The 15,839-nt window shown below is 45.2% G+C and overlaps 1 protein-coding gene across 9 annotated transcripts in view; it reads right to left on the bottom strand.

Annotated features, from left to right (window-relative positions):
* Positions 1-15,839, bottom strand: part of APBB2 (amyloid beta precursor protein binding family B member 2) — a 308,601-nt gene that overhangs the window by 127,884 nt on the left and 164,878 nt on the right. For all 9 annotated transcript variants that reach the window (XM_084799082.1, XM_084799070.1, XM_084799080.1 and 6 more), the window contains one exon: positions 11,116-11,931. In XM_084799082.1, the coding sequence (XP_084655208.1) occupies positions 11,116-11,931 (816 nt within the window). The remainder of the gene's footprint in view (positions 1-11,115; positions 11,932-15,839) is intronic.

The following is a 15,839-nucleotide window of genomic DNA, read 5'->3' as shown; positions in this document are numbered from 1 at the left end:
GCCAGCTCGTTTGGTATGCGTGGCCACAGGAGCATAACAAGATGTTGCCTCAAAACAAGAAGGAAAAAAAGAGTTCAAACTTGTCCCCTGATTTCCACATGCGCAGTGACACACACAGACACACAGACACACACACACACAGACACAGACACACAGACACAGACACACACACGGACACACACACGGACACACACAGACACACACAGACACACACACACACACACACAGAGACACAGACACACACACACACAGACACAGACACAGACACACACACACACACACACACACACACACACACACACACACACACACGGTAGACTTTTTAAATGAGGAAACTTAGGCTCAAAGATGTTTAATGACTTTCCAAAGACCCAGATCATCTAAGCAGATTTATAGATAGATTTGATCCTAAATACATTTTTTATGCCCACTTTATATGGTTGGAATGTGGTCAGAATAAGAAACACAGTTTTCTACCATGATCCAGGAAATACACAAGTATTTACCCAACTGTAAAAATGTTTCATAAAATACTTAGCCTAAAGCTGACACTTTACATCTCTGCTTCCAGTTACGTCACATGGGCAGCCTAAAAAAGGTGTTCTTTTTTGTGTGTGACAGTGCCAAAGAAAAGAAGCTAGAGCCATAACCAGAAGGAGGGAGGGAGAGAGGGACGGACAGGCCCAGCCTTTCCATAAAACATCATCTCAAATCCGTCAGAACTAACAGCTGCAAAAAAAAAAAAAAAAAAAAAAAAAAAAAAAAAAATCATGGAGGAAAAGCTTCACCCAGATGGCACCCAGACCAAACATGCTTTCATACAGGAAACGGGTGGTGGGTCCAAGGGTGCCCCTACGCGCCAAGGAACACAAATGAAATCGTGACATACGTCACCTCAAGTGACTCCGCCGGTTTAGAAGTGGTTTCTTACTGGTGTATTCCCAACTGTACAGCAGCCTGCCTTCCTCTCCTAGAAGCGAAGCAGAGGCTCTGGGGCTCAGGCCACAGGAGCACAAACCAGGTTTATGAAGACAAATACTCGAGGAAAAAGAAAGCAAGAAACGCTTGAAAAGTGACATCTTTGATTTACAGCTCTCCTTACTCACTCTCTGTCCAATCACCAAGCCCCACAGACTGCCCTCTCACCTCATAAGGACATTCTGCATCCTGCATCCTATTTAGCCAACAATCCTGGCATCTCAAACACTTTACCATAAGACTGTCATTAGCTCCCCGCCTTCCTGTCCCAGTAACTTACTAATGCTGGTCACATCTTCAACAAACTTCCTCTAATAAACGGTGTCCCGGGATGAGGATGGGCAGCAGAGTCCTGTCCTAGCATGCTTTGGGGGTTTGATTCCCCTCCTCATAAAATCAAAGCACAACAATGAAACAAACAAAACAGACATCTTTTCTCACAGACTTCACAGAGGTGAGCTCAGCTGAACATCAGCATCCACCTATCTGGCTTCCATGTACCTGTCAATCACCTCTCTGTAGATTCTCTTCTGCAACCAAAGTGTTGGGAGCTGAAGTCCCCCCAAGGCAATGGAAGGACAAGTTATATTAACAATATTAAGATTTTAGTGGCTTCTTTCATGTGTTGCCATTTAAATGGTAATTTTGGGGTATCTCAGCACACAGCAAGACAGTGGCACAAACCATACAAGTAGCTACTGTGCTCCACGGTGCCACACGGTCCCAGTAAGAAAGCCACGGAGGATGCAAGAACAGTCACTAAACTGTCATTAAACCCCATCTTTTTAATGACAGTGCACATAGAGCACCTGTGACTAAGGTATGCATGAACTCCTGGCCTTTTCACAAAGCACCTCTGACAGCCAAAATGTACAGCTGCCCAGAGGTGTCCACTGGGCAGACATTTGTAAACGCTGCCCCCACTGTACCTGTCATTAAGGAAGACAGCTGAGTCTGTTTGTTGCCAGTGATGAAATGCCAGCTTTCTGGGTTTAGGAAAACTTGCGCCTGAGATTGCGCTTGGCTTCCCAGCAAGGACTCTGATGAGATGGGAGATGAACAAATGGTGGCATTTTCACACGGCACAATATGGAATGTGTTGACTCACACAGCCAACATTCCAAACAGCCAGCGTACCACAAAACTGTGATTGGAAAATGGTTAAAGAGATTGCTCTGTGGTTAAAACACTGGCTGCTCTTGCAGAGGCCCTAGGTTTGGTGGCCAGCACTGACACTGAGGCTCACAAGCATCTCTGACTCCAGTTCCAGGGAGCTCTACCGCCCTCTTCTGGTCTCTGCCAGCAATGCATGCTCATGAAGTAACGCATACAGGCAAAACACTCAGACACACAAAATTAAAAGAGTCTTTAAAAAATTATGTAGGAATAAACATCTGTACAAAATGGGTGGTGCAAAAACAGATTTTAAAAGTAACAGTACCAAAAGGCTTATCATGAGCCTTTCAGATTCCAGACTATACCTGACCTGTTAAGGAACCATCTGCTGTTCAATTGTCATGTAACTTTAGGATACAATATCATCTACAGTGAAAAGCTATCATAATATTCTCTTTTCTACCTATATATCCATATGAAAGGAAGGTCTTTCTTCATGTGCTTCTACTGAGATTATTTATCAGGATATGCTGGGGGTAAGGGATCTGGGAAGGCTGCTCAGCAACACGGTGCTTGTAAGCAAGTGCAAGGCCCTTGGTTTGAACCAGTTCCAGGAGAGGACGGTGTGAGATGACAACACACACACAGAGCCAGCCATCTAAATAGAATGGCAGCAGCAGATAGGAGAGCTGAGTTGCCTTGAAGTACATCAAATACATATCGATGTCTCTTTTCTCAATGCCTTGAATTTCAGAAAATAAGTTTCCATAAAAATTAACTTGTGATGTTGGCCTTGGTGGCTTTCTTTCTTTTTAAATGAGCAATGCTAGCTATAAATACTAGTTTTAATTTGTGATACAGTTAATATTAGTAGGTAAAAATCTACAAATACAAAACTTGAGACTACAATGGGATCGCCACAACTAAAATGCCCCAGTTAAGCACTATCACTCTGGCAGCCCCTAGACGCCACCGTGAGGTTCCATTGGGTTGGCTAACATTCTGAGTTCTGACGTGGGAGATGTAACTTTCCTTTCTTTCCTTCTTTTATGTCCTTCTCTTTTAGGTGCTGGACAGAGCTAAGTATCCTTTTCCTGGCTTTCTGGACTTCACCGCTTATTCTTTGAAGAGCCCCCCACCCCCTCCTTAACTTGCCACGCAGCTGAAGGGCGGCCCAAGTGGCTGGCCTTCACCCATAGCTCAAATGGCCCAGCTCTCTCTTGCTCACGAGCTCCCTCTTTCTCTCCTTCCCTCTCTCCTCCTCCCTCTCCTTTCTCCTTTACCCATGAATCTGTAAACTTTTTTCTAAAAGTGAAAGAAAAAAAAGAAGGCATTAATATTCCCCATCCTGGCCTCTACCTACCTGGTGACCATCTTAACTCTTTTATTTCCCTAAACGCCACATACATTCAATTCTTTTCTTTTTCTGATTCAACATGAATCCAGAAAGCAATCACTTATCTGGAACTTCATGATCCTTTTTCTGTTCTGTTTATTTAGGGTGTGACTCAAATCTACCTGGTAAAATTTCTTAAATTTTGAGGTGAGTGTATTTTTCCCAACTGTATTTTGAATGCAGGCATGTATACAAGGCACTCTTTAGGTGCTGGGAACAAAGCAAGCAGGCGTCCTTTCTGCTACAGCCCATAGCCCTCTCTCACCACTCAGCGGCCACTGCAGGGCCGAGTTAACATGTAAACCTCACTTGCCTAAGGTCGGAGGACTTCCTGCAGTGCTGGCTGCCGAGGCTCTTGGGAGAAAACAAGCCAGATGCTTTCACTCCCCTAAGCAAATTTGTTTGACCCGACAGCACCAGATGCGCCCGATCACATGTTGGAAGGAAATGCATCGAGATGCATGTTTGCCCCTGATTGGACTTGATGGAAAATATGGCGGCCTTGTGGACTTGACTTTATAAGCTTATGCAACATTTGACTGGATGCCATTTTCTGGGAATCTCGTAGTGGACCTGGCCAGAATTTAATTAACGTTTGCTTCAAATTCAGCAAAAGTATCAGTATCAACTGAGAATCACTAAAAATGCAATTTCAGGCTAGACACGATGACACAAACCTTTAATCTCAGCACTCGTGAGGCAGAGGCAGGCAGAACTTTGTAATGTAGTTCAAGGACAGCTAGGTCTACACAGCAAGTTCAAGGCTAAAAAGTCACAACCGACCAAACAAAAAACTCATCGAGGTTTCACAATAAAGATGTTGAAGGTTTTTGCTGTTTGTTTTTAATTGTCTCGGGCACCAGACTAGTCGCAGTGATTTAATATCTGTGTTTCAAAAGGATGCACAGGAGATTTTGCAGCACAGAGGTTGAGAAGCTGAGGGATCCTGCATCTCCTTGACTAATGTGAATATCTCAGCAGCTAATCAATCGCCATGAATTGGCCAGTATTTTTTAGTATGAAATAACAGCTTAATCATTGTGCTAGTCATTCATTTATACAAGCATAATGATATAAACTCATTTCCTGGGATTAAAAGGAAAATAAAAATGATAACAACAACAAACCAAACACAAGACTGTGGACGTAACACAGTAGACAAAGTGACTGCCTGCCAAGGGACACCCTCAGCTCGGTCCTCAGCATTGTCAAAGCAAAAACAAAAGGGGCTAGAAAGGGTATTTGGGAGTGAAAATGATCAAATTACATACATGTGTAAAATTGTTCAAAATGAGTCACATTATCGCATATAATGAACATATGCTAATAGATTTAAAAAGTAAAATAAACCTAGTCTAGAGGTTTCATAGCATAAATAATTGTGGGCAGTCATATTTTCTGAAAATGCTTTCTATTTAAGAACTTTTCAATTATATCCATTTAGCTTTTGGGTATTTTTTTTTGTTGGTTGGTTTTTTGTTTTTGTTTTTCAAGACAGGGTCTCTCTGTGTAGCCTTGGCTGTCCTAGATTCACTTTGTAGACTAGGCTGGCCTCGAACTCACAATGATCCGCCTGCCTCTGCCTCCCGAGTGCTGGGATTAAAGGTGTGCGATTATGTCGATTTGTATGTGTAACTGTGTGTGCACACACATGCATGTGCATATGTTCCAAGGCATACAGAGCAAGTCGGAGGACACTCTGCAGAAGTGGGTTCTTTCTTCCACAACGTGGGGACTCAGAGACTGAACCTGGGCTGCCAGGCTTCTCAAAACCCCGTGAAAATGCTCTCTGGAGACTCAGAATTGTGCTTAGGGCTGTAGCTAATCTTACAAGGTGGATCACTACTCTGACCATTTTAACACCTGTGGACAGGATAAGGTCAGAGGTATCTAGCCCTGGGGACACATTCTACACACCTGAATCCCAAACCGTGGAACAACAGAAACTCTGGATCATGTGACCAAAGACCTGGCTTCAAAGACCTGCCTTAAAATGCCAGCAGAGTCACCTATGTCTGACAGGAACTGGACCGGACACATTTTCCTGATAACCTTAGTCACTCAGCATCACTCCTATGAGGCATGTGGTCAGTTAAGACCATACCAGAATCAGATACTGATTAAAAACATAATATCAAATGGCCCATCCAACACACTGGGGTCATTTGGGAATATGCAGATGGCCTCCATGTTTATTGGATTTATCACAACTTATTTCCCAAGTTCACCTGTATGTATTCCAGGTACTGACAACACACGGAGAAAGATGTACTGATCCTTGTCTTCCAGGGTTACAAAGTCTTAAATCAGCTCAATATACAGGTAATTTATAATTAAAAAGGAAACATTTGGAGGCTAGAGTGTTTCTTGCTCTTGCAAGTTCAGTTCCCAGCACCCATGTCAGGCAGCTCACAACCCCAGGGTATCCAACATCCTCTTCTGGCCTCCGTGGGCAGGCGCGCACACACACACACGTACACATATGCCCACAAAACACACATGACACATAAATTTTAAAAATTAAAAGTATTTAAAAAGTGAACTTAAGCCATGTCACAGCACTGTACTGACAAAGCACTTGCGCTCAGTGAGCCCTGGCCTGTGCGGCACACTAGCCCAGATCTTCCCTCTTCCTCTTTAGCATCAAGGCTGTGCAGAAGCTGTGGCCACCCCACGCTTCAGCCTTGCATGTGCATATCTGGAAAATGAACTGGGGAAGCTGACCCTGGGGCCGGCGCTGTCTATGAGCTGAGCATAGCCACACCCTCTGGGCTCCGCCAGCTGAAAACTCCTGGCTTTGTGCACCTGAGCAGTGAGTTTAAATTAAACAGCCATTATGTAAGTTCCATCTCGGACCGTGGGTATAGCTCAGCAGTAGAGACAGTTGCTTAGCTTGTGCGAGGTTTGACCCCAGGGAGGGGACGAGGACAGGAACAAAGATCCATATTCTATGTCTCCACCTCTGTGAGGCTCAAATAAATCTCAAGTTACAACGTCATGTCTAAATGAAGCACCCAACAGGGTGCCAAGCAATTTACAAAGGGACTACACAGAGTGTGAGCAGCATGTATTTATCTGAGTCATCCTGTCTACCTGGTGCCACCTAGGGAAAAAGGCCTATGACAAAATTCCAACTAGACCGGAAGTCCTCACTTTAAAAGGCCAAGACAATGCAACCCTTTGTTCCAGAACCCCAGTCAAGGCACACTTAACGTTCCCAAAGCCCAGTAATGTCACAGGCGCTTTTCTTTTTTTGCAAACAGCTTCTTTCTCAAAGGACAAACGACACAGGAGGAAAAGGGAACAACATATTGTACACATGACTGATTGAGCAAAAATGTCACTGCAAAGCTGGAGAGGGCAATTCAGAAACAAAGGGAAATACAGGGTGGTCAGCCCCCTAGGCGATGTATTTTATTTTATAAATAGCACTCTAACTCAGAAAGGACACCCTAAGGTATATATGAAGCTGTTTGATTTTTCCTAGGCTCCCCAAAGTACAGCTCAAAATCCATAAAACACACCCTGCTGTGATGCCTGTGCACTTAACCAACACCTTCAATGCACACTTTTTACACACAACTAGGGGAGTGCCTGCCAGTGTTTCAAGAATATTCACTATTTGTTTTCTCTCAACACGTAATATTCACATTTATCACGACTACCCTGAGCAAACAGAACACAGGAAACATGAATACTAATCTTGCCTTTATAAGAGAAATAATATGATTCCTAATTTAAATCATGTTGTGATTGTTTAAAACACTAAGAATATTGCTTCACTGGACATGAAATTGAGAATCAGTTGAGAATTGAAGAATCACTGTATTTCACTAAATCCACTTCACTCCTAGAAACTCTCGGCTAGAAAAGAGAGAGTGTCTATTATAGCAGGAATCAGCTCTGAGGCAACCCTAAGAGGGTCACTCCAATTATTAATATCACTATACTAGAGACATAAAAGACTGCCCAGTAAAGTGGGGGCCAGGATCCCAAAGTGCCCATTTTGAAGGGAAGCACACGTTTGGCTTGTAGTTCTTACAAAGGTTATTTATTTACCTTAAACAAACACACAACAACAAACCTGCATGTATGGGTGCTTTGCCTACATCTGCTTCTGTGCACACATGAATGCAGTGCCCATGGGGCCAGGGAAGAGGGTACCGGGTCACCCGCAAGCAACACTGCAGACAGTTGTGAGCGTCTGTGTAGGTGCTGGGGACTGAACCTGGCTTCTCTGGAAGAACTGTTAGTGCATTTAATTGTGCAATCAGCTCCCCAGCCTCAGCGTGCAGCGCTTTCTTCAGTCCTCGTTTGTTTTACACCACACTGAACAACAGCTAACGCACTCTTCTGAGTCTCTCTGATTTAGAATGTCTACTGTAGGAGAGTCATCAGAGCCACCATCATAGTCATGAAATCAAACTGCACGGATGCCGAGCAATACTCACTTGATTCCACTGTGTTGAAGGGCTCGACTACTGAACCCACCTTCTCACCAGATCAGAAAACCCTAACCCACTGTCACTACCCTCCGAGTGCTGAACTGAGCCCGGGAGAGAAAGGGAAAAGGATGTGGGGCAAATACGTCACACACCTCAGACACAGAAGTCCCAACATGTCCTCTTGGAAAAGGAATAAAAGACACATTTCAGGAGTCACAACTAGGTGAGGTAAGGTTTAAACCAGCCCCTCATCACAGGCCCTTCCTTACTGACACGACAGTCAATACACAAAGGGGCAGAATTTATGTTAAGTATTCGTGAACTTGTCACTGAAGCAGGGGCTGGGGTGGTGCTTGGTGGATAAAGCATCTGTTATACAAGCACAAGGACAGAAGTTCAGATCCCCAGAACCCATGTAAAGAGCTGGGTGTGATGGCACACTGGGGTGAGCAGGGGCAGATTCCTGGAGCCTATGGGACTGCCAATCTAGACAACCTAGCCACTGTGAAGACAAGGCTCAGCAAGAGACCCTGTTTCAAATAAAAAGCGAAAATATATACAATAAAAAGTCCAGCAGATGGCTCAGCAAATAAAGGCGCTCGCTGCCAAGCCTGAAGATCTGAGTTCAGTCCTCAGACCTGCGTGGCAAGAGAGAATTGACTCCCCTCAGCTCTACACATACACGGTGGCGTGCGACGTGAGCACAGACACTTGTGTACACAAACAATAATGAGTGAGTAAACAATTTTCTTCCTAAGCAGTAGAGAGTGATAGAAGACATTTTTGTGTGCAACACACAGATGTACGTATCCACATGCACACATACGCTCCCCCCACACAAATCCACACCAAAAAATTAAAATAACAAATTAAAGTTCTTTAACTTAGCTGCTAGAAAAAAACAGTATTGCAATAAATACTCATGTACAAAAACAAACAACCCACCTCCCCACCAAAAAAAAAAAACCAGTAGACTAGAAAGATGGGCTAGATCCCAAACTCTCTTCCTCCCTCCCTCTCTCCCTCCCTCCCTCTCTCCCTCCCTCCCTCTCTCCCTCCCTCCCTTAGTGCCTGCTACACTGAGGACCAAACCCAGAGCCTTGCATAGGATAAGCAAGCGATCTCTCACTGAGCTAACTCTGCAGGCCACATATAAAACACATTCCTAAAAAAGCAAAGCGCCGCCAGTCTAATCTGAAAATTTTTTGTTTTAACTTCTTACAATAAAAATTTAAAAACAAAAATTTAAGAACAGAACAACCAGTCCTTATAACAATAAAACCAGTTTTAATAATTAGTAGTTCATGTATTTCTGTGTGGGTATTTTTAAATCCCCATCTCACAGCCCACCCCCATGCCCCCACATTCGACCCCACCTCAAGTATATCCCTTGGCATCGGCAGGGAAATTGGTCCCAGCACCCCCATGGACACCAAGATTAGAGGCTGCATGTAACAATGCAATGCATATGCTATGTAAATTGTTATTATACTATTTTAGGAAACAATGACCAAAAGAATCCAGGCATGTTCAGCACAGCTGTAATTTTACCCCAAACATTTTCTTTTTTCTTTTTTTTAAATTAAATTTAATTTTTTTTACCCCAAACATTTTCAATCCACCATTGGTTGAATCCACAGCTGTGGAACTAATGACTGTGCAGGGTCATCTGTATCATGTAGGTTATGTGATTACATACATTAGTTTATATTTCTAAGAGGTAAGATCTCTACAAACAGTATCTAAAAACTTGATTAAAAATTTTTTTAAATTACTATAAATGTAGCCACATGCCTGAAAATGTCTTCTAGAGGAAATAGCTTCCCTAAAAGGTGGTCATCATTATGGAAAAGAGGCTAGAGCGGGGGACAGAGGCTTCACTCTTCACTCACTAGCTCCTAGTTCTTTTAAACTTAACTGCAGCAGAACACACCATGCCCGAGAGAGCAGCAGAAAGGCTGTGGCAACCACAGAAAGCCCTGAGTCTAGCCGTATACTCGAGGAGCAGTTTGAATAGATTCAACCACTAGCAGGTGACAATGTCCATCAGGTACAGGACAGGAATTCTCTAAGTGGATAAAAAGTCACAGAGCACTATGGGCACAATGACATTACTAGACATAAGCATGACTGCCACTATGTGCAGGGTCAGGCAATGGAGAGATGGAGTCCCTCGCACAGACCTCCATGCCTGCCACAGCCAGCTCCAGCAGGCTGACGGAACCTATCAGAAAAAAACCAGAGTCTACAGGGCACTGCAAACCACTCCTGTGCCCTTCCTCTTTTGAACAAGTCAAGTAACTTTCTCCTCTTTTTAAAAATTTGCTCCCTGTGCTTTCTCTGCCTCACCTGTTGAAAAAATGTCATCTTGCTCCTTAGTGGGCCATCTGGTCTACCTGACTCCAGGAGCCACTAGTGCAGATGTTGGGCCATGTGTGTGGATGTTATTTACACTGAATTCACTCAGCACAAAGCGCCCTAGAGCTTATAACTTTCTGATTGGCCGAGTGGCAACTGTGAAAAAATGAGGTGGAAGAGTGGCTGACTCTTAGGACTCTCTTCACTGCCATCACAATCCACCACTCCTGACAAACAGCTACAGACCAAAATCACCAATACTTCTTAAAATCTTGAACTTCTAAACACATTTGAGTTTTTCACTTCCAAATATTGCTTGAATGGGCTAATAAAATATTGCCCAGTAAAGGTCAAAAGAAAAATGTCTTTAAAGACCTGACTTTTTAATGTTCTGAACTTTTTAAGTTTTTATAAGCTCGAGCATAATAAAGTTCTGAAAATAATTGGTTGCTTTGGTTAAAGTACAGCCTGTCCATGCAACTATTTTTCTTTTATTCTTTTACTTAACAAAACCCAAAACTGGTTCTCCCAAACACCAGTAGTCTAATGTCTATATCAGAGATGACAATTTGCCATGCTTACAACCAATGGCTATTTCTTTTGTGAAAATGTGTACCCGAACAACTTAAAGACGGCCCACAATGACGTGAGCACACAATGTGCTTGAGACACCTGGTGAGAGTTTCCATACACTGCCTGATTTCACCCAGGTGTTCCGCCGGCTGGAGACGGCTACTTTCAGCCAGGAGAGATTTACTCCACTGCTGGTTAAAAACACCAATGGAAAAGTACCAGGTGGGGCTGTCCTGATCCCAGGGGTACCTGTTTCATCTGGCGAGCTGGGGGAGGCACTGTCTTGGGACAGTGTTGTCCAGCTGGATTCCTCATCACTTGGGGCCAGGTTCTGGATCCGGTGGAGTGCACAGTCGGTTTTGGCCCCTGTTTTAGGGTGGTCCTTCTTGGTCTCTGGGCTGGATGACACTGTGGCTGCTTGGCCATCGTCTGGGCTAGACTGGGGTTTATTTGGTTTCTGGAGGAGCAAGTCACCATTGCCAATGACTCCTGGAGCCTGGCCTGGGCCTGGCTGGGCTTTCTCCTCCCCGGTCCCTTGGCAGGGGCCCAGGCTCTCCCCTTGCTCTCTAGCTGAGGTTTCTAAGTCTGAATAGTAGTTGAGGAAACTCTTAGTTCTCCTGGGCTGAGAGGGCAAAATCTCACAGCCTGAGGACTCCTGCGGATGGAGCTCTTTGGCCTCCAGCTTCTCAGACGTGAAGTTGATGACCGCCGTGGGACTGATGTTTTTGTTGGGGTCCTGCTGCCCCTGCTCTGCAGCCTTGCGGAGCTGGTTCTCACCATTTTTCACCAGCTTGATGTTGGCGGAGCCGTTTCCCAGCAGAGGCTGTGCGGCTGGATCCGAGAGGCCCATGGCCGCTTGGATATTAGTCAGTGCATATTTTTTCCTGCACTTGGGGGGTGTGCTGTTCTTGGCATCCGAGTGCTTGATTTCAGCATTTAACAGTTCATTGTGGGAGGAACGGAGATTCAGGGTGTTCGGTGGGGTGGCTGGGCTGTTCCGATTTGCAAGGTCTGTGGTTCGGCTGCTAGCCATAAACACTGCCACGGTGTCAGCACCTGAGTCAGCTGTGGGGGCAGAAAGGAAGTCGGTTGTAAGGCACAGGCCATGATCAAATAACTTAGTGCACAGCATGAGTGACCACTTCTAAATAGAGGATTGTAAGAACAAACGCTTCTGTCACATGAAGCCTCCTCATAGAAATGATCCATTTCATTTTATAATTTATTCGTATGTTAAACAGGAACAAAGAAAGGCTTTATTGTGGAAACCCAAAAGCTAATTTACACAGAAGTCAAGAAGTCCTAGGGTCCTACCTTTTACTTAGCATAAATAACTTTCATGTATGAGCATTTTCTTCTGGTCAGTGGTCTTTAATCTTCACAACTTTGAAAACTATCCCCTTTCTAAACAGCAATATCACATCTTTAGTTTTAAATCTATAGTCCCTTTGGGCAACATCATTATCAACAACAAAATTGTTCCGGCATTCTTTTTGAACTCTGGTACTCTTAATTGACCCAAAAAGTCATTGTTCGGCGATGTCCCTCATGACTGAGGTAATTTCCCTCAAAACAGTCATGTTTTGAAATGTATTCTGAACCTCCATCAGCATTTGCTAACGTCTTTGTGGAAATCTCTGATCTGGGCATAGTGTTCATATTTGGGGGGGTGGGGGAAGCCTTGAATAAATAGCTTCATTTCTCAAGAACACAAATAAGCACACATGTACATGCACACACAAGCAAAACTGTTACTGCAGCCCTGGGCTATGGGTAACATGTTAGAGCCCTCCCTGCCCGCCCCCCACCCCCCGAGGTGGCAGACTGTGTTCTGTTAAGACAAGGCTCAGCTGTTTGCAACCATCATGTGCCCTTACGAATGATGCCTAGGAAACCATCTGACAGGTGCATTTATCTCAAACACCCTTTGTAGCGTTGGAGGTTTGTTTCCTGTGTCTCCTGCTAGGAAGAAAGAAAGGCTTCTCTGGCCGGAAGTGAATGAAACTCATCAGCAAGAATTCCTGAGGTTCAGGCCTCTGTCTACGAGCAAGGGCTTCCTTCTCATCTGATCCCTGATCCTCGGCCCCGCAGAAGAGCAAGGGCTTCCTTCTCATCTGATCCCTGATCCTCCGCCCCGCAGAACCATGATAGCCACAGCACCCGCAGAGGGACCAAGCACAGCTTTTTCCATTCTTGAAATTGTGTTCTGGCCACTCCCTCCCCTCCCTCCCAGGCAAACAAGAATCCTCACAGAGAAAACGGACAAGCATAACCCATGGTGGGGAGCTCAGAGGCATCTTTGTACCATCAGAATATACAGGGCTGGCCATTTCAGAAAGAGCCTCTCACAGCTTCTAGAAGTATCCGTTCACCGCAGGCAGCATCCTTATTAGTAACAGGTACCCATGTGGCCCATGAGACAGGCACGGGTTAGACCTTGGGTCCTCTCCTTTAAGAAGCTATTATTTATAAAGATCACTGCTTCCTCAGCAGTCCAATCCTGTCTTGTTTTAAAGTAATAAAAATTATAGTTCTTTTTCCTTTTAAAAACTATTCTGTTAATTTTTTTTTTAAAGTGCCAGGCTACTAGTGCAACCTTATTGAAAATGTATATTTCTGAGTCTTATTCAAGAGTGGCATTTGAAATGAGCAGGTCATACTCTGGACGCACATAAAGTTTTCCCCGAGCTTGGCTACAGCACAGAAAGGTCACAGCAATATTATGAGAAGGTGGAAGCTAGCTGGTTTCCCAAAAGGCACGGTAGAAGTCTCTAGGAGGCCGTTTCATAATGTTTAAGTGTCATACCCTAACAATGCTATTGGGGGGACATTCTAGTCTACTTTACTTAAAACCATAACTCTTTTAGACAGAATGTCATCATAATTTCTGAGTGACTTCGGTTGGGCTCTAGCTCAGTGGTAGAGTGCCTATATAGCATGGGCAAGGTTCCACACAGGCCTAGCTAACACACACAAAGTCAAAGGCATCGCCTTTAATGGTATCTTTATACATCAATGAGTTACTATAACAGGGCACCTCTTAGATATTAAATAGTGGTATCATTTGTGACCGGAGAACTAGAAAGTGATGTAACCCTTGCTGAGGTGGCCCAAGGTTAGGGATGCATCCCACAGAGACCCTTCCCAGACAAGGAACCAAGGGATGACAAGAAGCAAGGCGAATCAAGGAAAGGAGAGCACACCTTGCCACAGCGGACAAAGTGGGCAAATAGGAAAAAAAGAGAAAGAAAGGACATGAGGCTTCCACTGAAATGACCTGCGTCCTGGGTCTCTCAGCCAACAGGAGAAGAAATAATTAGCCATATTTTAATATGCTGGGTTTTGTTGTTGTTGTTGTTTTGAGACAGGGTTTTCTCTGTGTAACAGCCCTAGGTGTCCTGAAAAATCGCTTTGTAGACCAGGCTGGCCTTGGACTCACAGAGAACCGCCTGTCTCTGCCTCCTGAGTGCCGGGATTAAAGGCGTGCGCCACCACACCTGGCTAATATTGCTGGTTTAACTACGCAGTCAGTAAAAGGCTGTTTATTCTGTGTGGTCCCAAACTCAGGCTGGCTGTTTGAGACAGACAGGAGATGGCTGACTGCATTTGTACCATTTGTTCATCTTTTATCTCCTGTCAGGAAGAAACAGCTAATTGTATTCACTGCCATCAGTTTGTCCTTCAGCTATGTGGGTAGTTTAAAGCCCCAAGCTGCTCTACTGGCTCAACCTTAACTAGGAAGCGACAAGCAGCTTGAGGATTCCTTGCTGAAATGCCAGTCTCCAAAAGCTGGCAAGGGTCCCTGAGAAAACGCCTCCTCTCTTACTTCTTTATCTGCTTGAGGACCCCAACTCACCCACAGGCAAAACAGAAGAGATGGCTTCGGAACTAAGCACACACACAGGCTAAACCCAGAGGTAGGGGGCGGGGGAAGGTAGAGGGTTGCTTCTGGGAGTTAGCATCAGCTAGGGCATATCATTATCAGTAGGATTGGCAAAGTTCTGGGATGCATGAGGCTACAGGAAGGAGGGCCTCAAAGTGAGAGGCAAGGAGGTCAAGGACAACAGGCCCCAGGGTTAGTGAGGTGACCACTAACAACCTGCCTGGGGTTTTAGCTGAGTCTAGGACAACGAATTGCTCAAGTTTGCTTCTCTGAAAAATGAGCTCGATACCACTGCCTGTTTGACCGAGAGTTCTGATGAGTGACTGCGGAGAGTGTAGCACTGTGTGTAACAACGCACCTGTGCCCCCTCACGTCTGTGTCTGAGGGTTCCATGCGGTAGGAATAAGCAGACACCGGGGAGAGTGAGCAGGTAGCAAAGAGACTAAGCAGCTGGGCTTTATGAGGTTCCACTTCAGGTGGGCAATCAGAAAACCCCAAAGGTCGTTGCAACGGGACAGTCAAGACAGCAGAGAGAAGACACAAGCGCTGAGGAAGTTCACTTAAACCTCTGGCTGTTTTTCAGTTTGCATCCCACCCCTCGGCCAGGCTATGCTGATAAATCGATAAGTGCTCGTAGTCAGCCACCTGGATTTAGGGGACAAGACTGAGTTGAATCCAGTGACCTGAGCAATCTGCTGAGTTCTATCACATCAGCCCCAGAGCAGTGACTCAGGTGGGTGGAAACTGACCCGAAGAGCCAAGTGGGAGCAACACTTGCTGGAGGATGGGGTGAGGTCTAGGAAGTTGGGGGGGGTGGAGGGTGGGGTGGGGGGGTGGGGGGGTGGGGGGACTCCTAGGCATGTTTTACGGTGGAGGTGGGCAGCGGTGGCAACAGAGAACAGCGTTTGCTAACGAGTCTGGTCCACGGCGGGTGGGAACGGTGGCCATCCCTTAAGGGGTGGATACAGGAGCAGGTGGGGGCGGGGGAGACAGACAGAGGGGAATGGCCTCTGGGCTCCAGGGTGGGACAAAGTCACGAGAGGGTGAAGAGCATGGGGATTAGAGGTACAAAGCATAAATAAAGGGCCAG

The sequence above is a fragment of the Acomys minous genome (assembly GCF_964271855.1).
Source record: "Acomys minous genome assembly, chromosome: 10".
Classification (NCBI taxonomy): domain Eukaryota; kingdom Metazoa; phylum Chordata; class Mammalia; order Rodentia; family Muridae; genus Acomys; species Acomys minous.
This window is presented reverse-complemented; position numbering and strand designations above follow the sequence as displayed.